The sequence below is a fragment of the Euprymna scolopes genome, chromosome 2 (genome assembly GCF_053919585.1).
Source record: "Euprymna scolopes isolate OS-2025 chromosome 2, ASM5391958v1, whole genome shotgun sequence".
Classification (NCBI taxonomy): domain Eukaryota; kingdom Metazoa; phylum Mollusca; class Cephalopoda; order Sepiida; family Sepiolidae; genus Euprymna; species Euprymna scolopes.
This window is the reverse complement of record NC_136483.1, coordinates 119522461-119545486: the sequence shown is the minus strand read 5'-3', so window position 1 is coordinate 119545486 and position 23026 is coordinate 119522461. Positions and strand designations below refer to the sequence as shown.

The 23026-nt window shown below is 31.9% G+C and overlaps 1 protein-coding gene across 1 annotated transcript in view; it reads left to right on the top strand.

Moving 5' to 3' along the window:
- Positions 1-16353, top strand: part of LOC145295181 (kelch-like protein 20) — a 115564-nt gene extending 99211 nt beyond the window's left edge. The window contains exon 9 of the mRNA XM_080141443.1: positions 15874-16353. Coding sequence (XP_079997569.1) covers positions 15874-16065 — 192 coding nt within the window. The 3' untranslated portion in view covers positions 16066-16353. The remainder of the gene's footprint in view (positions 1-15873) is intronic.
- Positions 16354-23026: the final 6673 nt, after the last annotated feature.

Here is a 23026-nt window from a genome sequence, read left to right as displayed (position 1 = left end):
TTCGTTTGAAAATTGCTCTTACAATCCTGTAAAATATCCTGTATTTATGTTTTACTTTTTCAAGGGATATTTTCTCAAAGCTGAAAACTTTTGTTTTTGTCTTAAAATTACACAGACAATAATGTAAAAAACGAAATTTCTTTTTACAGTGGAAAAACACGTTTTTATGAGAGCGTGTTGACTGCAGACATCTTGAAATTTTTCTTAATTTTTGTTTGGAGTTTAGAAGCGCCACGGGGAGATAACTCCAGTTAAAGCGCCGACACTCCCTCCCCATCTTTATTACTAGCTTTTCTTCCTAAAAATCGAACCTTTTGCTTGGTATTATAACAAATTGTTTTTTCGCTGTAAAACAAAAACTACTTGATGAAATTAAGTGAAATTGTTTTTCTGAGAACTTCATTCCATAGCAGATACGTACAATTTAAACTTTTTTTGATATTTTCATGTTTTAATGTCTTGATTAAACTGTACAAGTACCAGAATTTTTGAAAACTGATTTCCAATGTTTCTTAAGTAATGTGTATTTCTAAAAATTGACATTCACTCAAGCTATGAAAATCCTGTCAATATTATGTTTCAAAAGACTAATTTCAAATGTTTAGCATCTCTGGTGGCATCTCTCAGTACATGCTGATACTTACAAGTTCTGTCATAAAAAAAATAAGAATTTGGATATTATTAAAAAAAACTAATTTCAGAAATTTGAAGCACTTAACAGGATGCTTTTCTGACCATTCTTTTCTGAAATTAAATTAGAAAACTCTATTCCTCATAAGTTATATATTATTATATTAAGAAAATTGTGTGACTATTTCCTCTATATGTGTATTTCTCTTATAAATGTTTGTTTATATTTTTATTTATTATGAATCATATATATATTGAAATAAAAATGCAGTAGCATACAGGGCAGCTCAGGTGCATATGCTTGTGGGTTGAGATGCAGCTGTAGCCGATACCTGTGGCATCATCCATGTTTTCGTCTAGTGATCGAATTCGTGTTCGCCTTCGGTCGCTCTCCGGTTCCGCTTTCAAATCAGCTTTCAAACATCACCTGGGCTATCGGAGAAATATATTGCATTCACAACGGCGTTTCCTATTAAAGAACAGAAGTCAAAACAAGTGGTTTTTCTTAACATAGAATTGATTATTGTCTTCGACTTTACAAATAATAGTTACACACTGGCTTAGTCATGCAACTTAGGGGCTCGCAATTTTCTTTCCTTTACCAAGTACTTCGTTCTTTATCTACCGTCAGTCCACGGGAAGGGATCAGCTGCCAGAGACGCGTATTGGAACGTGTCGCAAAAAGAATCCCGAAAAAGAATCTCTCTCTCCCTTTTCTCACCCCTTGTTTTATCAAAAACGCTAGCTGCAACCCCTCTCACCCCTCCAAGTATACCCACAAGTGGCGGTCAACCAATCAGCGGCTGCGCCTTTGTTCAGAGGGGGGGGCAGCAAGGGCTTGCTTAGTTGCCGAAGAGAAAATAATAAAGCAACCCTTTCATTTATCTAAGCAAAAAGAAAAGGAAAAAAAGATTTTCCCCTCTCATCTTCTCTCCCCCCACCTTCTCCGCTCCATCAGCGAGGAAATAAATGTTCTCATGCCAGGAATACGAAACATCATGCCTAATTAGCCTCAACGGATCTTCGGGTGGTCCCTACCTCCAGCACTGGACGACATCCCTATCGGCAATCTATCAACACAGTCCGTCTGTTAATTTTCGGATTTATTTTTATGACTTATTCTGGCATTGACACGCGCTGTGATATTCTCGGCAAGGGGGGAGGGGAGATCATTTTGATTATTCACGAAGAAACAGACGTATTCTGTTTAAAACAACATCAAGCCACCATCATCATCATTAGAATTCAGTCGTGCGAATTCCTCTGAATTCGTGTCAATGAGACCACCCAGGCGACAAGCTGTTCCTTAATCAACTAGCAAAGTCTCTCTGCGTCGCTCGGTCCCCATCGGGTCACAAAAGTACAGAAAGATTTTTTAAATTCTAATTTAAAAAGAAAATTACCAAGTCCACCAGAATTACATTTGTTTCTTCATAAGCAAGTTAGCTATTTTAACCTTTGTTAATAATTAAAAAAGAATTCCCCTTATATTAAAAAAATTTTTTAATGAAAATAAAGTTTAAATTTGGTATTGTCCAGTAATAAAATCTGCTTAAATATGATATTTTAATTTATTTAAAAAAAAAACAAAATTGTGACTTGGGTGTTATCAGTCAGAATGGAAACCAAAAACAAAATTTGTAAGTAATAAATGGAGATAGACACAGTCGTTAAATGATAAATAGAAGAAAGGGAGGGAGGGGTAAGTGCACTTTTATTTGAAAAATAAAAGATGTGATTAAAAACATGAAAATGCTGCATCACGAAAATGAAAAAAAAATGTGATTGTTGGGCAGTTTAAAGAAAGGATAGAAAAAACTTGTGTTATTAAAAAGAAAAATCAGTAAATAAAAAAATGACGTGTTGGATGCAAACTTGCAAAAGATAAAACCGTAAGCACGTTATCTATTGGACTATGATAACACAGATGTTATGACGCTGATAATTTAGCTTTTTAAAACAAAACAATAAAATGACCATTTGCCCATATGTGGTTTGCAAACAGCGTCAAAAGCAAAGTTTTTAGCTACCCCTCCTTTCAAACAAAATGACTTTTCTACATGAAATAATTGATTTTTTTTTTTTTTTTTTTTTTCCCCCAATTTTTCGATATTATGTGTCTGATAGACTGCTCTTTCTAACAATAGCAGGTCCAGGGTGTTACAATGTAAATGACAAATGTTTTTAGCAGACATACAAAACCACACACATGATTCTCCTTTATTACTAGCGGGGGTACCTGGCATTGCCCAGGTGTGGAGAGGTTTTATAGTAAGCGACAGAGCCCTAAAAAAAATTTTTTTTTTTTTAAATATTAACTAGCTCCCTAAAAAAAAATTAGCTGCAGTAGCTAGGCTCGAACCTGTAATGCGAAGGAGGATAAGAAAGTGAAAAAAAAGGCTTCTCACCCACCACGACAAATGACATCAGCAGGTTTCGAAATAAGGGTCATTGCAAGGCATATGATGATTTGCAAAAATGTTGATAAAAGAAGTGACCCCCTCCTTGTAAAAAAAAACAGCCTAGTTGACAGTGAAAGAATAAATGTTTTTGGCCAATGTTTGGGTATTTGTCATCAGAGAGACTGAGCTTTAAAACGATACCAATTTAATCAGTGTTGGTCACGTGTGTTAAGTTTTAGTGAGACATACATATATACACACTAACGGACAGGTAAGATTTATATAATAGAAGATATACAAGGCAAAAATGTGTGTTTCGACACGTGCAACGAACACTGATGAAATTGGTATCGTTTGAAAGGTCAGTCTCTCTGACAGCAAATATCCAAAAATTTGCCAAAAGCATTAATTCTTTGACTGTTAACTGGGCCGTTTTTTTACAAGGAGGGGTCAGTTTTTTCGTCTACTTTTTTACAAAGTTATCATACACTTTGCTATGATTAAGCTTATTGGTCCCCCCATTTATCAGAGAAGGATCTATGTTTTCAGTGGTGTGTGTGCATCCGTTAGTCCAAACAATTGCCAGATAACCGTCCATTAGTTTTTCCTGAAATTTTGGCACAAATTTCAGTATTCAGTAAATAAATGTGCACAGTAAAAAAAGTTTTTTTTTTTACAAAAATTCCTGTTGCATCCCCAGGGGCTCAAAAGAGGTCAAAAATACCCTAAAATGAGACGTTTTACCCCATAACTTTTGATCCATTCATTAGATTTTTCTGAAACTTGGCCAAAATGTGGAGCCTATTGTTCTTAATATAAATCCTGTATAGATGCCCCTGGCAAAATTCTGGTTCGCGTTACCGGGGACTTTTAGTGCTAAAAACGCCCCTTTTTGTGGCTCTTTTTTCATATTTCTCAACAAAAACTTGATATGTCTGACTATATAGTGGTTTTAAACAGTGATCAACTCAAATATACACGTGTTAAGGCCTGAAACTGCACCATTATCCATTTACACTGGGATTCCATATCCCCATGGGCTCAAGAGGTAAAAAAAATGCCCCAAAATGGCCTAAAATTACTTTTTGCTCATAGCATTTGATCCATCCATTAGATTTTTCTGAAACTTTGCCAAAATGTGGAGGCCATTGTTCTTAATATAAATTTAGTATGGGTGACCCTGGCAAAATTCTGGTTCACATCCCTCTGAGACTTTTAGGACTAAAAAAACATGCCTTTTTGAAGCTCTTTTTCATATTACTAAAAACCTTGATATCCATGTTTATATGGCGGTTTTCCATGGTGCTGAATTCAAATATACACATCTTAAGGCCTGAAACTGCACCATTTGTCCATTTTCACTAGGATTTGAAAGGATGTCACGAGAAAAGTTTTGCATCGCAAAATTGAAGAACCAGGTGTTCCCAATGTTGACGAGTTTGACAGGGGGAAGCGTGTTGCTTGGGACGATTGAAGTGCAGTCGTGAGAAGTGGTTGGGCGAGTACCCCCAAATCACCGCAATTTCTTAGGATGCCCAAGCACCATGATTGGGCCAAAAAGAGCAAAAAAATGTGATAAGTTAAAATAAAATTACTCAGTTTTTAACTATAACGGAAGTAATATTTGTTTTTAGGATTAACTCAACCTTCACACTTCTCCCATTCATCGTTTCTTCACTATTTTTTTTGTGGCGTCATCTCACATGCAACACCAGAGTGAGACCATGCACGCGCAGCTTGTTTTGAACAGCGGTGACGTATGTTGTGTGGGCAGGGCGACTAAACCGTTTACTTTTTTTTTTTCCACTTCCTTTTCCTCTTAGTGTTACAGTTTCGAGGCTGCCTGCCTGCCTGCCTACTATTTTTTTTTTTTTTTTCATGAAATCATTTTATAAATGAATATTAAAACATTACATTAACAAAATTAGTTTTTTTAATATCTAAATTCAGATGAACATATCTCGTCTCAAACAAAACTTTATTGATTGAAATAAGCACCATCAGAATGAACACACTTTTACCAATGTAAAACAAGTGTATTTATGCCAGTAACATAAAATTTTTACATCTGATGGCAATGAAGTTGCTGAAGGTGTTTTTGATATCGCTTAAGTTTTTGAAGCATTTCTCACACAGAAAGTTGTCGAGATGCTTGAAAAAATGGTAGGTGAGAGGTTGGGGAGTATGGCGGATGAGATCGTTTTGTAGCCCAATTCGTTCAATTTCTGCAGGGTTGGTTTAGCAACATATGGCCAGGCATTATCATGGAGGAGAATTGAGCCTTTTCTGTTGACTAATGCTGGGTGTTGTTGTTGAAGTTTCTGATACATTTTATCCATTTGTTGATAGTACTTCTCCGCCGTAATGATTTCACTTGCATTCCAAAAACTAATGGATGAGACTGGTTGCAGACCATCAAACAGTCAGCATGACCTTCTTTTTGTGCAACTATGTCTTCATGAAGTGTTGTGGAGCTTCATCGGCGTTTAATCACTGAGCTGAGTGTCGCTGGTTGTCATAAAGGACTCATTTTTTATTGCAAGTCACAACCTGGTCGAGAAACAGGTCATTCTTGTTGCGTAAAAAAGGGAAGATGACACTTCATAACGGCATTTCTTTTGGTTATCGTTCAATTCGTGAGGCACCCATTTATCAAGTTTTTTGTTTTTCCAATCTCTTAAGTGGTTAGAAATCGTTGTATAAGTTACGTCTAATTCGGAAGCAAGTTATCAGACTATTGTGCATGAATTGGCCTCAACTAGTGGCTGAGAGCCTCACAACCTGGATCCAAGTAGCCGTGAGTTTGCAACACTCCACTTTGGCCCTTACTTCATCTAAACGGACAGTTGAGCGACCCACCCTGATCAATCGGCTAGTCATGACAAGCCTTAATAACAGTAAACCCTCACAAAAAGAGAAATACAAATACATCACACAAACATATGCACAAAAAAAAAAAAACATACTGATATTAGTAAGCGATGGCAAGGGCCAATCAGATAGTGAAACCAGATGCTACTGACAACAAACCTCTTTATTATACTTTGCTGGCCCAAGGAAATCGTTATAAGCATCAACACTCGCTGTTTGAGTATATCATCCTTGTATCCCTGAGATGCAAATGGGTTTCCTCCCCAACCATCTCCCAATATAGAGAGGGTAGGAAGCAAGGAAGATGAAAGAAAATAATACTTCATATTTCAAAAATTCAAAAGACCCCACCCAGATTCAAACACAGAGAGTAATGAAGATGGCAATATAAACTTTGAGTATATAATTTTAGAATCACAAGACAGTACACAAATAACCAAGATGTCTCCTTTCCTAATTGAAAAAATTATAAACAAAACACAAAGCAAATGAAAAAAATTAGAAATGGAACCTTACTTGTACAAGTATCTACTAAAAATAGTGCTGAAAAAATTTTAACATCGATAATTCCATGATATAAACATCAAAACTTATCCTCAACGCCTCAAAAGGAATCATCAAATGTTCAGAATTAAACAATTGCTCTCTAGAAGAAATAAAAACAAACCTAAAAAAATATTGACCCCAAAAGAATTACAATAAAAAGAAACAAACTAACAACACAAACACATATTAACCTTCAATACTCCCACCCCACCAACTGAAATCAAAATTGGATATATTAACATTAAAGTAGAAACATATATCCCCAGACCACTTTGCTGCCTAAACTGCCAAAAATTCGGCCACTACAAAGAACCAGGAAAACAGTATGCCCAAAATGTAGCAGTAATGAACACCAGGAAACAGAATGCCAAGGAAACATAAAACACCCAAACTGTGGTGAGAACCATCCAGTATACTCATCGCTCTGCCAAAATTGGATCAAAGAAGAAAAAAAATGAATTAAAATATACAAAAAACATAAGCTTTACCGAAGCCGAAAAGATCATTGAATCAGCCTCCACAACAGAACCAGCTAGATTTTACATGGGTGCAACCAAAAACCAACCAAAAGCAACAGAAAACACAGAACTAAAGGAAATCACTATCCTAATAAAGACACTTAAGAACTAGTTGAGGCATTGATTTACAGATTTATTTACGGTGGTTAAGCTGTACTGGAAAATAACGTCCACACAGCAGAAAGTAAAATTCCAACAGATCTCAAAAACCGAACACAACTTTCAAATAAAAACCACGGAAACTAAAAACGTTCATAAACCAAATGAACAAATACTTAGTACACCCCAGAAAGGGGGAAAAAATCAAATCTCACCTATCAAACAGAAAATAAATCAAAAATCCAAAAAAGACACATCAAAAACAAGAACTACAGACCAGAATAAATTTAAAACCTTGGAAACAATGGAAATAGATGACAGACCCCCCCCCCCCCAAAAAAAAAACTCATACTCAGCAATTGACTTCTCTTGACCCTAGTATCTTTATGGATTACAGTTGGACAGTGCATATGGACACATGTGGAAGTGGTCACTTCCCAATAACCTTAGAACACTTTGGTCCTGAAATAACCTCAAATTCCTTGCTGGAACCTTAAAAACGCTAACTGGAATAAATTCAAATTATTTTGCAAAAACAAACTTCTACCTAGAAAACATGAGAAAGATCCGATCACTCCCTTTACAGATACCATCATCTCAATAACTGAGGAATGCATACCTAAAACAAAATGATCAACCAAATATAATTGGCCCTGGTTTAATGATGATTGCAAAAAGACTATCAGACTGCAATGTGCTGTATTAAGAAAATTCAACAACCACTAACTGCTTAGAATTTAAACAACTTTAAAATATGCAGAGCTAAAGTATTCCAAACAATAAAAGAAGCCAAATTGGAATCATGGAAGAACTGTGTCCAAAATCAATAACAACACCAAAGACAAAACCATATGGAATATGATATGGAAAATATCAGGAAAAAAAACACTAGCCTCCCTCTCAATCACCTCTGCAAATAATTTATCATCCAAAAATTACAATAAAAAATTCCAGACTATTAAACAGGAATCGGAAAAAAAAAAACTGAACTTTAAAAGTAATAATAAGGAAGAATACAATACACCTTTTACCATTCGTGAACTGAAAGATTCATTAAAAAAGCTAATGACGCATTTGAAGGACCTGATGAGATAACATGAATTTCTAAAACAACTATCGATCAACCATTAAAGTATTTACTTTCCATTCTTAATGACATCTGAATCAATGGCACTTTTCTAGCTATATTGAAACAAGACACAGTAATTCCCATACCAAAACCAGGAAAGGATGCATCTGACCCCTCCAATTATCGCCCCATAGCTCTAACAAACTGTGTATGCAAGACAATGGAAAGAATGGTAAACGCTAGACTAATTTGGTTTCTTGAAACTAATAAAATAATAACCAATTTTCAATGCAGCTTCCGAAAAACATCAGAGCAATACAAATCACTTAATACAATTGGAAACTTTTATCAGAAATGCATTTATAAAAAAAAAAAAAAAATTATTGCTATTTTCTTTGATCTTGAAAAAGCTTATGATACCACATGGAGATATGGTATCATTAAAGTTCTCAAAGGAGCTGGAATGAAAGGAAGACTATCCACCTTCATCAACAACAGACTATTTAATGTCAGTGTAGGAACATACCTCTCGGACATCAAGGAACAGGAAACGGGAGTCCCACAGGGAAATATTTTGTCTATAACATTATTTAACCTAAAAATTAACAATATCGTTGGATGCATAAATCAAGACGTGGATATGTTGATAATTTTCTAATTGCATGCAGCTCAAGGCATATCCAGATAATTGAGCGTCAGCTTCAATGCATTTGACAAAATAAAAAAAATGGACAATTAAGAATGGATTCAAATTTTCCACTAACAAAACAAAATGCATGCACTTTTGTCAGCTAAGAAAAATGCATCCAGATTCTCTTTTAAGACTAAATGATACCCAGATTTCTGTTGTAGATGAATATAAATTCTTAGGCTAATATTAGACAAGACTTATATTCATCCCTCACATCAAACACCAAAAAAATAAATGTAACAAAACTCTCCAGCTAATGCGAATCATTACCCACACAGATTGGGGAGCGGCCAAACAAACTCTATTGAAATTATATAGATAACTAGTGTGATCAAAATTAGATTATGGCAGTTTATTTACGGTGCCACCAGAAAGTCATGCATAAAGACATTAGACATCGTTCAACATCAGAGCCTCTGATTTGTACTGGGAGTCTTCCGAACTTCCCCCATCAATAGTCTCTATGCAGAAGCCAACAAACCCTCATTATCAATTTGACACAACAAACTAGCCTTAAATACTTGATCAAAATTCTCTCTAGCCCAGACAATCCTGCCTACGACTGTATTGCAAACCAACTATATTAGTCTCTCTATGATAGGAAAAAATCACAACCAACAAATCCAGCCCATAACTGCATCTTCAATCCCAATTACCAAAACCTATTTTACCAAAAAGTAAAAGCTATAAAACTTTTTGGTCTCCGTATAAAACTACTAGTGGAAGATGCAGGTATCACAATCACTAACATCCATGATGTCAACCAACTAAGCCTTCTACCCTGGCTACTAAAACAACCTGCAATTATACTTGAACTAAACAAGCTCCCAAAAAATCGAACTCATCCACTAATCTATCAAGAAAAACTCCTTCACATTCAGGAAAAATACCCAAACCATCAGCATATCTGCACAGATGGTTCCAAACAGCAACAGAACTGGATGTGGAGTAGTATCCAATAATGTTACAGAAGCGACTACCAGACTATGCTTCAATTTTTAGTGCCTAAGACACAGCTATAGACCTGGCTCTGGACCTCTTTATTGACCTCATCCACAGCAAATTTATAATTTTTTTTTCAGACTTCATAATTTGAATCCTTAAAGAACCAAAACTTAAATAACCCATTACTCATCAACCTATTACAAAAAATACATACTCTTTCAGGAAACAAAAATATAAAATTCTGCTGGATCCTGAGTCATTTTGGAATTCAAGGCGATGAAAAAGCCAATATAGCTGCCAAAAACACACTAACTCAATATAAGCAATATAAAAATTCCACACACGGACTACAAACAACTAATTAATAATTTCATTACAAAGAAATGGCAAGAACAATGGAATAACTGTCAATAAACTTTTCAAAATCAAACCATAAATAAAAGAATGGTTAGCAGGTTTCAGAAAATAACATAGAAAGGAAGTGGTTTTGTCCCGTATTCGCATAGGACAGTTGCACATAACCCATTCCTTTCTGCTGAAAAAAGAAGACCCTTCAGAATGTTTGGCATGCCAAGAACCCTTTACGGTAAAACACTTTCTTTTGGATGGTGACGATCTCACACATATCTGGCAAAATTATTACAATCAACAATATGAAAGAACTATTTAAAAAAATAAATTCTAACAAAATATTAACATTTCTATAAAAAGTAAATTAAAAGTAAATTTGGATAAAGTTGGATTAAGTTAAAATTATATTCTTTTGTATACAAAAGAATATAATTTGAACTTAATCCAACTTCATCCAAACAAAAAACAACAAAAAAAGATACCACATCACCTAATGATCCAAAAAGGCTGACTTGATTTACTGAATACGTTAAAATATCTAAGCCATGACAAAAAAAAATCCAAATTACGTAACTCTGCATTAAATAACCCCAAAAAAAAAAAAAAGAAGGCCGATATGCTATAAAACCAAACAAAACCTTGATATCCAGATCTAGGTAAAGATTTATAATCTATATAGAATAGTGTTTGGTTTAGTTTGTGATACGGTTCATAAGTATTGTTGTTGAGATTTAGTTATATCTAGAGAATTCACTATTTTACAATTGGAGTCTAGTGTTATTTTTAACTTCATTAAAAAAATAGTTTCATTTTCTTTCTAGTTTTTTCTATAATTTGATCGCTCGAATTAACTAAAAATAATGCATCGTATCTATATAACCTTCCATTTAAGCCCAGTATTTTTTACAAACTCAGTTATATAGCAGAGTCCAGATATCCCATTGTAACATCAAAATGGTTCTCTGTCCTTCCTAGTCCATAATTCATTATCATATCTAATTAAGGTTTTCCTTGCTAATTTTATAATCTCTATTTCTAATTTAGTTACATCTGTTTCACTTTCAGCTAATTTTAGTGTTTTCTCAAATAGTTCAGGAGTTATAGAAAGATAATAAATCGATATCAAACATCATGAATTTACTGTTTTGGTATTTTCAAATTTTCTTCAACAAATCTATTACCTCCCCAGAAAAAAATCTAAAGGTTATGTTGTATTTTAGATTTTAGAGTGGGTGTAATTCTGTCTAATATTTTTTTTACTTAATGGTGCAATTAATCTAATGCTAGGTTTATTATTGAATGCTGGTTTGTGATCTTTAATAACAAAAGCTGTGGGTTAAGTGGTGTATATTTTTCTATTCTATCTTGAATGTTCATTTTTTACATATCCTTAATGCTAATAAGTTTGTTATAAAGACCTTTTCTGTTGCCTTTTTATAATTTTTATTTAGTTCGCCCAAAATAAGTTTATATGTTTCAAAGGTCATACTATATATGTTCATTGTCTTATCAGCTGGAGCTGGAGTTAGGATTGTCAATTATTTGAATACCTTATTTATGCTTTTTATTTTGGGGTTCAAGTATTTTAGCTTTTTTTTTTTTTTTTTTTTTTTTAACTCTTAACCTCTTGACAGGGTTCAACATGTCCAATTTGAAGTTTTCTAATAATTGTATCTGTGATGGGCATATCCTTCTTTTAATTTCGTACATTTTGCAGTAATTTATATCTTTCTTCTGTAAAATTTCTGTCTGTATTCTTATGCTTGATGACACTGTTCTTATCCTCTTCATTTTTAGTGTTGTAGTGGTAGATTCTTTTAATAAATTTGTTCACTGCTTGGATCATATTCATTTTATGTATACTTTGTCTTGGTATTACTATGTTCTTTGGTGAAAATGTGATTTCCTCCTTTGAGAATATTTTGTGTTTATTAGTATGTTTCAGTCCTCTTTAGGTAGCAGTTTTACCTTATTAGTATTTTTTTAACCAAAATTTTAATGTTAAAATTACGGTAATGTTCATATACTAATAAAATTAAAGTCTAAATTGATTTATATATATATATATATACATACTAGCAGCAGTACCCGTCGTTGACTGGGTTCAAAAACAGCCTACAGAAAATGGACTGTGATTGATGAAAGTATGATAGGTTATGAAAAGGAGGGGGGGTTGTAAAGAGATAGGTTTTGATACTCAAAAATTTTACTCTAAGCAAAATATGATGAAAGTAAAGATAATTTTTGCGAAAATATTTTTATATCAACTTTGTTTCCATTCGTAGCCAAGAGTGACCAACAAAATGATGTTTCCTTACAGAGAGAAAATGTTATATATATAATAATATAAATATACAAGAAATAAATGTTACCATAGTCAATAAAAGTTACTTTTATGGTAGAAAAGTTCATTGGTTTGTATTTTTCAGTAGTTTGTAAAACAAAAAAATTTTTTTTTTTTTTTTTAATTCACGAACTGGTTTAAAAAAAATCAAAATGGCAGCGACTTTGAAATGGAGGAGCACCTGAGCATTCTGTGTTAACAATTTAAGAGAGTCGGTCAACGTAAGGAATATTTATAAACATATTTTAATGTTTTCCGTTAGTTTGTGCTTGAGGAATATTCGATTATGGCATGTGTAGTTTATATAAAAATTCATTTAAGTAGTTATCGCCTCAAATTTCGTTTTAATTTTGGTTCTTTCATTTATTTCAAGTAAAGAGCATTAAAAACTATTTCAAAACAAAAAGAAACATGAACTGAACTTTTATTGACTACGGTAACATTTATTTCTTGTATATTTCTTGTATATTTATTCTTTTGGGTAGTCGTTTGTTGGCTTTTCTGCTAAACACTCTTACTAAATAATATCGACAAAATATCGAAAAACAAAGAAACAAAAACAGTTTTGAAAAATAATGAAGCTTTACTTACTTTAGTAAAATAATCCGAAACAGCAAAATGGGATATTAAAAAAGTAAACACGTAATTACTTTAGTTTTTTTAAAGTAAAGAATCGATATAAATATAAGAAAATGGCGCCCTTTTCAAGCAGAACATCTTCATTTCAGTTTTACAGTATTGAACGGTGTAGTATTGCGCCGTCGGATTCAGGGTTGTACTATTGTAATGTAAAGAACATTCAGAAAGGGTTGTAATCAACTGAATTCCTTCTAGTACACTGACAAAAAAGCTTAAACAGATATATAAATAAAAATAAAAAGGTTATGTAATTTTTTTTTAAAAAGACGCGTAATCACGTGAGCAGGATTTTTTCCTTCTTTTGACACAATAACAAGTAATGTTATTTTTTATTTATCTATTTTCGAAAGAGTGCCACATGCAAGTGGAGAAGGAAAAAAAACAAAACAGTTATGCAAAATTTGTGTTGAGAATTGTCTAAAGTTCCGACTATTTTTTTTTGGGGGGGGGGCTTTCACGTTAATAAGAACGTGAATTTATGAGGTGAATTTATTCGACACAATATGATTCAATTCAAAAAAATAAATAAAAGCTAACATGAATTAAGATTAAAGTTAAGGTATTATTGTGGACCCTCACCCCTTTTAAAAAACCTTGTTAAACTTTGTGACATATTTACATTCTATGGAAGTCAGGCGCGAACGAACACCCAATAATTTTATTATACAATATTTCTTTAAACTGAAACATAATTATCAAAGTATACTTACGCAAATAGATATGAAAAGTCTTTGTTAAAGTTTGTGCCATATTTCCATGGAGTACAGGCGCGAACGCAGACCCCACAATTTTATTATACCATCCCTATTTAAGTTGAAACATACTTATCAAAGTATTCTTATGTACATCTATATCAAAAACCCTTGTAAACGGTTTTTTTTTTCATTTTTTATTTCCATACTTTGGGGGCCAGGCGAAAACGCAGACCCCACAATTTTTATGAACCACCGTTCTGCCAGATCAAACATACCCATTCCTGATCCTCGATACATCTTCTATCATTATATGTAATCAGTTTTTTAAAATAGTCAAGCCTATTTGTGACCAGACACACACACAGACGTTCAGCTTTATATTATAGATATATATAAATTTTTTTTTTTTTTAGTTCAGACGATTAGTTGTTCAATTCAACTAATGGACCCCACAAGAAATACAATAATTTCTGTTTCTTTAGTTTGGGCTCAATTTTGAAAGAACTTATTATTCATATATACTGTACTCAAATTGTATGCATCTCCATATGGTAACCCATTCTTTAGAGAATAAGAGGTATAGATATCAGCATATTTTTTTTTTAATCAAGTTGATGGATAAATGTGATACATGTCCTATTAAAACTCTGTAAACATTTATTGTTGCATGTTTGTTTCTGTGCACAATGGATGATATTACAACATCAAACTGATAAGAAAAGCAGAAACAACTATTCAAAATGTCAGTTGTATGGCTGTGATTCATAAAAGCTTAAAAATCCAGTAAATTTCAATAGCAACATATTGTTTTAGTTTTTTTAGACGTGAATTATTCAGACTTTTGTTCCCATTTTGGATGTTATTCTCACAACATTTCAGCCAGTGTAACCTCCGATCTCCTTTAGGTTTATCTTGTCAAACTCTGGGAATCTATATGGAATTTCAAACAAGGCTCTTATTAAATCTACAAGAGGAGCTTGCTTTCATTCCATTAGCTCTGACCAGGTAGACATCTTAAATAATTTGTAAGAACCTGTGGCACAACAGATAAACGTAATAATTATTTCTAAGTGACTGTCTGGAGATTGCAGTAATAGTGATACTAAAAATGCAATTATAAATTAAACCTTTTACCTAGTCTTGACTGACAGAACGAAAGCAAGCTACCCTCATAGATTTAATAAAGGGTTCCATTCAAGATTCCATATAGATTCCAGAGTTTGACAAGACTCACCTGAAAGTTAGAGATTACATTGGCTGAAACATTGTGAAAATCCCACTGAATATGGGAACAGTAGTCCAAATAATCTAAAAACGTTAATGTTAGTGTAATACTATTGATGCCCCCCCCCCCCAGTGTTGGGAAGCAAGGAAGAAAAGAAAAAGAAATGACAAAAGAGGTAGGTTTATCGAAAGAACAAAGGTGTAGAAAATGTGGTTGGATAGAAATTTGTTCACCAAGGTAGACAAAAGAGAGCTGAAGTTCTGTTATAATTAAGGTGTGGTGGTGAACCGAAACAGAAGAACTTGTGATATATTTAGAATTAGTTTTAGGATTAGCAGGGAGTTTTATGACAGCTTGATGACATTTAGGAGTGTCTGGTTTGGTGGCAAAGAGTTTTTTGACAGAAATGTTAGTAATGTTTTAATTGGTTGAGGAGAATTGCTAGTGAAACACGAGTTGTGAATTGAACGCAAATCATGGCTTGGACCAGGTTAAGAGGATCCTTGGGAGATCGATATGAGCTGACATCAACCAACAAACACTGTATTGACAGAACATAGATATGGACCTTACTGTGTAGAGGATCGATGGTGTCTAACGCACACACACACACACTCCATCTCTCTGAGTGCAACTAATATTTACAGAAAGTATCAAAGTCAGTGTTTTCTTTTGAATAGTTTTATATTTTTTTTATATAATTGTGAGCCAGTGCACCTCCTTAGTAGTCGCCACTGTGTTGGGTTGGTGGAGGATGATGTGGTGTCACAATTGGTGTAGTTATGTGTACATGCTTATCAATAAATGGTTTTCTACTGAAGACTGAAATGATATTTCTTTCTTTGCAGGTTGGGTTAGCTGTAGTGAATGGTCAGTTGATGGCAATTGGTGGTTTCGATGGTACCACGTACCTTAAAACTATTGAACTCTACGATCCTGACCAGAACTGTTGGCGACTTTGTGGTAGCATGAACTATCGGCGTCTTGGAGGTGGTGTTGGGGTGGTACGAATGCCACAACATGAGCCGCATTTATGGTAGTATTGGGGCAGAGAGTTAGAATTTTTTTTTCTCATTCACTTCAAAATTAATTTTGAAAATTGAGTAAAATTTTATTTTTTTAAATATTTATAAAGTAATGTTTAAAAATTTAATTATTACATGTTTTTAAGTTCATTTTTCTTTTTTTTTATTATAGGAAAAATTATTTTGCAGGAATTTCTTTATTTAAGAAATTCTTGTTTTATAAAAATATAAGTTAAAAATGAATTTTTTCTAATTTAAAAAAATTATGGAAAATTCTTTTTAATTAAAAATTGAATTTTGATCTAATTTTGTATCTAAATATTAATTTTATTTTTCTTAACCCTTCTTTCTCTGCCATTGCTATCTTAAAATGTTCATCAAAAAAGTGAAGCCTAGAATATTTATGCAACAACAAAAATATCTACATGGTGAATATGCTTTCTCTTTGGGCATATTCTAATGGCATCATCTTACTTCAACATATATAGTTTAAACAAAAACAATTTCTTATGAAGGAGAATTTCTTGCATCTTTTCCACTTTAAAATGCATACTAGGTGTGTGTGGGTGTGTATACAAATGTGTTATTGTGTGTATGTACATGTGTGTGTGTGTACTATGAGTTGAATTTTGGTCACAGTCAACTTAGCTTTGTTCAAAAATTTTAACAAGAACAACAAAATTGCCACTATATTATTGCATCTGTATAGTATTTATTTGTTGATCTTGTGGGGATATATTAAAAGAAACGATATCTTTGTAATTAAAACATTTTTGATATTCTCTTTCATCAAATGCAACATTTAAAGTCTGCCAAAGATAAAACACATTACACTAATTTTTCTTCATGTGTATATGTATAATACTTTGAGTTTGTGGTTAAAACAGCAATAAAAACGTTTTCTTTTTTTTTATTTTACTTTTAAGAATAGATTCATGTTGGAGAAGGGATCTGTTTAATGCCTTGTACATTTTGATATAAGTTGAATTGTTACTTTTTTTTTTTTCTCTTATCTGATAGTCAATATATTTTTCTTTCTATTAGGCAAGAATTTTTTTTATCTTCCATGAGAAAGTAATCTTTTCTATTTAAATACATTAAAGATGCTATCAAATCTGCTGCAATGAAGGTCGGCTCCCTCTACTGAACTAGAAAACTTATCCCACTTGCTAGTATCCTATATTTCTATAAATATCCTGTCCAAAAAGGAAAGACTAGTGGCTATGGGTGAATTACCATTCATCCATAACCACTAGTTTTCCCCTCTTGGACTGGATACAGACAAAAGTCTGTAACCTAATAAGTTCTTCGCTGTCTATATCAAGCTCCAGCTTCTTTTTTGTCATCCAATGTTGCATCTCTGTGTGCAAGTCTTTCCACAAAATGTGCTCTAATGAGCTTATTGCACTTGTAGTTCTTTAGCGTAAATACCTACGCTCAACCAAACTAGCAGCACAATCCCTCTCAATGTAAAGGTCCCCAGATGCTGGAAAATTTCCTACTTTTTCAAATGGTTTCTTTCTTCAAAATATTTGCCTTTGGATTTTTCTCCCCGTTTCTCCAACTGTATCGACATGCAGAAATTTAAATGTAATGTGAACAAATATCTTACTACATAACTCCTCGCTTAGGATGCCCCCTAATCACAGTAGCCTATTCTGGACATATTAGTGGCATTAAAAATTTAAAAAACAAAATTAATACATTTTAAATTTCGATTTTATTTTATTAATATTTAAGTGTTCCTATTTTATTTCCATTTTTTTTCTCTATTTTTGTTATTGAAAGCCTTTCTTTTTATTTAATTTACATTTGTGTGAAAAAAAAAAATATTAAAAACGATTTTTTTTTAATTGTTGCCTTTTTTTGTTTTGTTCTTTTAATATCTTTTAAAATCTTTTGTCTTATAAGCGTTATGTGAAACTAATTACTCCATCTAATCAATAAAAATGAGGTGTTTTCTTTTTGTGTATTCAATATAGACTGAGAAACTACCGATTGGATTTCAACCAAACTTTGCATGATTCATAGTGTGCATACATTTAGTGTTAACGTATAAAAGTCAAAATTCACTTCACATGCTTTCACCTTATTACAATAGTCATTCTTTTCAATCAAATAAGACATTCCCTGATTATTTCATCTGTTGATTATTCTTTACAAAATTTTAACTTTTAATATCATTTTCATTTGTGTTTTCATTGGATCTTTTGTAGGTATTTGCAAATCCCTCACTCTAAGAAAAAAAATCATTTTTTTTTTCACAGCTCAATAAAGAAATAAAAACAATAAAATGATTTTAAAGTAAAGATGTTTGGTTCTTGTCCAGAATTCCTTCTTATATAAAAAAAAAAAACCCAAAAAAATTTGTATGATGCAAAACGAAAATATCATATTCCAAAAATTACATCAGATCAAGTAGTTCTATTTTAAAATAAGAAAATCAAATTTAATGAGTAACAGAAGGGTGACCATCTGTCTGCCACTAAAATAATAAAAGGAGATAACTCAATAATTCAAACTTTTGAAAATTTCCATTAATCGCTTAAAAACTTTTTTATAAAAATAAAACTGCTTGATCAGTTTGTGATTTTTTTTTTTAATATGTTCACTTTTCAATTAGTACTAACATCATACAGATTTTTCGTTTTGTTTTTGAATGTAGGTAAGATTCTGGACAAAAAACAAACGTTATTTACATTTATTATAAATGTAAGTTTGGGTTAAAATTTTGGAAAATAGCATCGCATAGACACAGGATCTTGATTAAAGAAAAGACATGTAGATTTGAATTTTAATATTTCAATAAACATGTGTCGATCAACATTAATACATTGTACATTAGTTTTCTGAAGGTAAATCAATATTTTAAAAGTACGTTTATTTAAGAGTTTATGGGACATGTACCAAATTTTAAGAAATTGTACAGCTATTTACAAAATATTAATTACGTTATTTTTTACATGTTTTCCGTTATAAACAAAAACTTTAACATTTTGCTGCCTGATACTAAAATTTATTTTTGTATGATTGAAGATAAACTAAAAATCTACTTATTATAGTAATTGAATTCAAATAATCTTTAGTATGACCTCCTCCCATCACTTATCTCATTTTTCCCTTCTATCTAATACATGTATTGGACAAGCAATTCGTTAAGCAATTTTATAAAATCCTGATTTTCTAATTATTTTTTTTTATGAGATGAGAAAATGGCCTAACTAACCCCTTGAAGTGCATTCTTAAAACACTTTTTGGCTTTTTATCAAAGAAATGTATAGAACCCAAAGAATGTACTCATTTATTGGGTTATTCATATGTGTTATAGAAGATCAGAACAACATTATTTGTAAACAGAGGCTGAAGAGAGCCCAATATAAATGACGAAATATTGATCCTGTTTGTGTGGATTTGAAACTGATGATACCAATGTTTTTTGATTTTCTGTAACCCAGATATAAATAAATATTACTTATTTTAAAAATTTCTTAATCGAGCACTCTGCTGGAGTTCTCTCCCGCTTTCACATACACGTGTGTGTGAGTTTATATTTAGTTGAATAATATAAATATTTTATATTAAATCCTATTGTTATAAAGGAATGTTAGAGATTATAGATATAGCAGTAATATAAGACAAATCAAAATTATGAAAAATAAAATTTACATTATTCATCAAATGTTCAGAAAAATATTAAAAAATTTTCCTTATTCTATGGAGTTTCAAAAATTAGTCTTTTCTCTTCAGAGTAAATAACTAGCAAAATGAAAATAAAGAATTACAAGTTCGTATAAATTTGGAAAATTGTAATTAAAAGAATTTCTACCAGAAATTTCTACCAGAATTTTTAAAGAAAGGAAAGTTTGTTTTTTGTCTTTTTTTTTTTTTTTTTTTTTTTACAGGAAAGTTTCAAATTTTGGTAGAAAAACAATATTCAAAGAAGTGCTTTAAAAATAGTATAGAGGAAAGTTGAAGAATGTAGAACATAGTTTAATGGCAAAATCTATGAATTGATTGATTAAATAGATTTTATAATTTGACTCTATTTTACTATTTTTAAATTACTACTTTGAGCATTGTCTCCTACCAAACTTTATTTCTTGCCACAAAATATGTCAATAGCTTTCTTACTCTATGATTCTACACAATATGTTAAAACTGGGAAGCACATTGAAAAAGTTTTATTACAAATAAAAATTAATTACTGACATACTCTTTCTACATCTAAATTGTTCTTAGCTCAGTATATAATTCCAAATTAACGCCATGTTTAGTGTTCATCATTTTTCTTTTAGTTTATTTTAATTAAATGTTTCCTATATTTCTGACCTGTTAGTTGTTAAAAACAAATTGACTTGGAAAGTGCCAAACCCTAAAAAGTAAGGCTTTCTTTTCTGTAAAAATCTGTATTTTTATATTTCTCTGAAACAATACCATAGAACTATGATCAACTATCTTTTTTTAATTTTATCTGCAATCAATTTTGTATATTAGATCCATTTCAAATAATCTGAGTGAAATCCATTCCGATTTTTTTTTTTTACAAGATGAAAAAAATGGGATAACCAATAGCTCTGATTTCGTTTTAAGTATTCTAAAAATAAACTTTGACATTTTTATCTGAGAATTTTTCCCATCATTTCAGTGTTATTTTTTGTAGGTAGCATTAGTAAATCCTGCACACTGGACATGCATTCGTCTATCATATTATCTCAAGTTCATATGGCTGATCTTTCTTGAGACATGAGGTTTTAAATTGAAATAATCTTATTGGCTTAAAACCAACCATGTGTGAATGATTATAGACAAAAGAATCTATCTGGAGAAAAAGAAATAAGTCACTCGTGTGTAACTGCTGACTTGGCAAAGACAGGTTCACTTATCTTTCAATGAAAATAACAAGTGCCTGTGCGACCGCAAAAAAAAAAATAGCCATGGTAGGTAGGTTTGAACTTGAAACGCACAAGAGGGTAAGAAGGGAAAAATGTTACTGACAAACGCTTTTGCCCATCAGGCCACGATAACTTATAACGCTATGACCCTGTAAAATAACGTGACATGCGAAAATGGCGACGTGAAAAGTGACTCTTCTTGCAAGAAATAGTCCAGTTGACCACAGAATTAATTTTTTTTTTTTTTTTATAATTTTCACATATCATTCGTCAGAGACATCGCTCTTTCAAATTATACCGGTTTCAACCCGGTCTGATGTGGCTGACAAAAGTTTTTAACGGACATATAGAAAGAGATAAGTATTGAGTTTCACTTGTTCCTTTTTCCCAACTCTACTAGTAAAATTCAGTTTTTCGCATATACGAAAGAGAAAGATGTTCCTTTTTTTTATTCTTAATTTAACATGTTCATTCAATCTGTGCATTTAGCAATAAAACTGCTTTTTTTTCTTTCTTTTTTTTATAACAAGCATGTAGCCTCTTAAAGAGATGTGTGAAAACATCTGCAAAAATCAAATCTTTAATAAATATTATTGTTCTCATGAAATTTAGCTTGAATAAACAATTGAATAAAAGTTTTCAGCAGTTTTGTCGTGAGCACTCATAAATCTCAATATCAAAATCTTGATTTTTCTCTGTAATCTCATTAGTATAGATTTTAAAAAAAAAAAAAGATGAAGGTTGATCCATTTTTAAGTTTTAAAAGAATGATTGAAGTAACAACAGCGTCAACTTATATATATCTCTTCTATAATTATCATAGTTACACTTGTTTAACTAATCAGTAATTGTAGACAATTGTTGTTTCACCAATCAATAACCTAAGTGATATAATTTTTGATCAGCACATATATACATACATGCACACATGTACAGGTTACGCCACATGCTGGCATGACAATGTTTCTGATCTTTAGTTATTAAGAACTAAGATCTCATCAGGCAAAAAATCTGTTTTTAGTTGTTCATATTGGAAAAGTAGTAGCATAACCTGTACATAGCTATAATAAATAAATAAAATAGGTTTGTTATTGAGCACTATTATATAAATCCTATTTTTGTATTATCTCCACCTGGATTAATATATATATGCATGATTAAACAAGACTGAATTTATCTTTTTTTCAATTTTGTTGGTAATCTTTTCTGTACACTGAGTGTTTTTCTCGTTTCTGCTGGTAGGTTATATAGTATGCTGCCCAGCTATATTTTCTAGCGCTTTCCATCAATACTTCCAATCATCCTTAGGAGTGGTTGTTATTGTTTTTTATTGAGGCTTGGGTGTATTTATAATTAATTTGATTTTATATTGGTTATATAGGTAAGTGTAAGATGTTAGGGGTGAATTATTTTTAGTGTTGATTTTATTTTATTTTTTTTAATTTAAAAATTTTTTTATTCATTTATTTATTATTAATTGTTGAATACGGTTAATATATTTTTCCCAATATTAAACGCAGTTCGGTTAATAAGGGGCTGTAGTTTTTTCATTAGTATAGCTTTGAGTATTTTAAATCGTGTGCAGTTGTTAAGATATCTAATTTTAGTATTGTTAGAATATTTCTTATTTCAGATGATTGTAAGTTTTTGTTGTGAAAGGTTAGGTGTCGTTTGATGGCGCTATTATCTGCTAAGTGGTAGATTAATTGTCGGAAGAGTGTTCTCATGGTGTTGCCAATGTATGCCTTCTATGAACTTTTAGAGTGGGTTCGGAGACATTCTTCGAGTTGCATTTAAATTCATATACTACATAAGTTTGGTTTAGTGTGGTGTTAGTAGTATTATTGTTTTTAATTATTAGATTAGATGTTTCAAATTTAGTATAATATATTATTAGTTTAATCTTTTTGTTCTGTTGCATAGGTTTGGTATACCTTTTAATTAGGTTTGTTATTTTTTTGTCTATTTTGTAGTTAATGAGTAGTTGGTTTTTATAGTATACTTTGGTATCGTTTTTGTTAGTTAGAATTTGTTTTTATTGTGGATAGAGTTTAAATAGTTTTGTGTGTTAGTCTACGATTTTG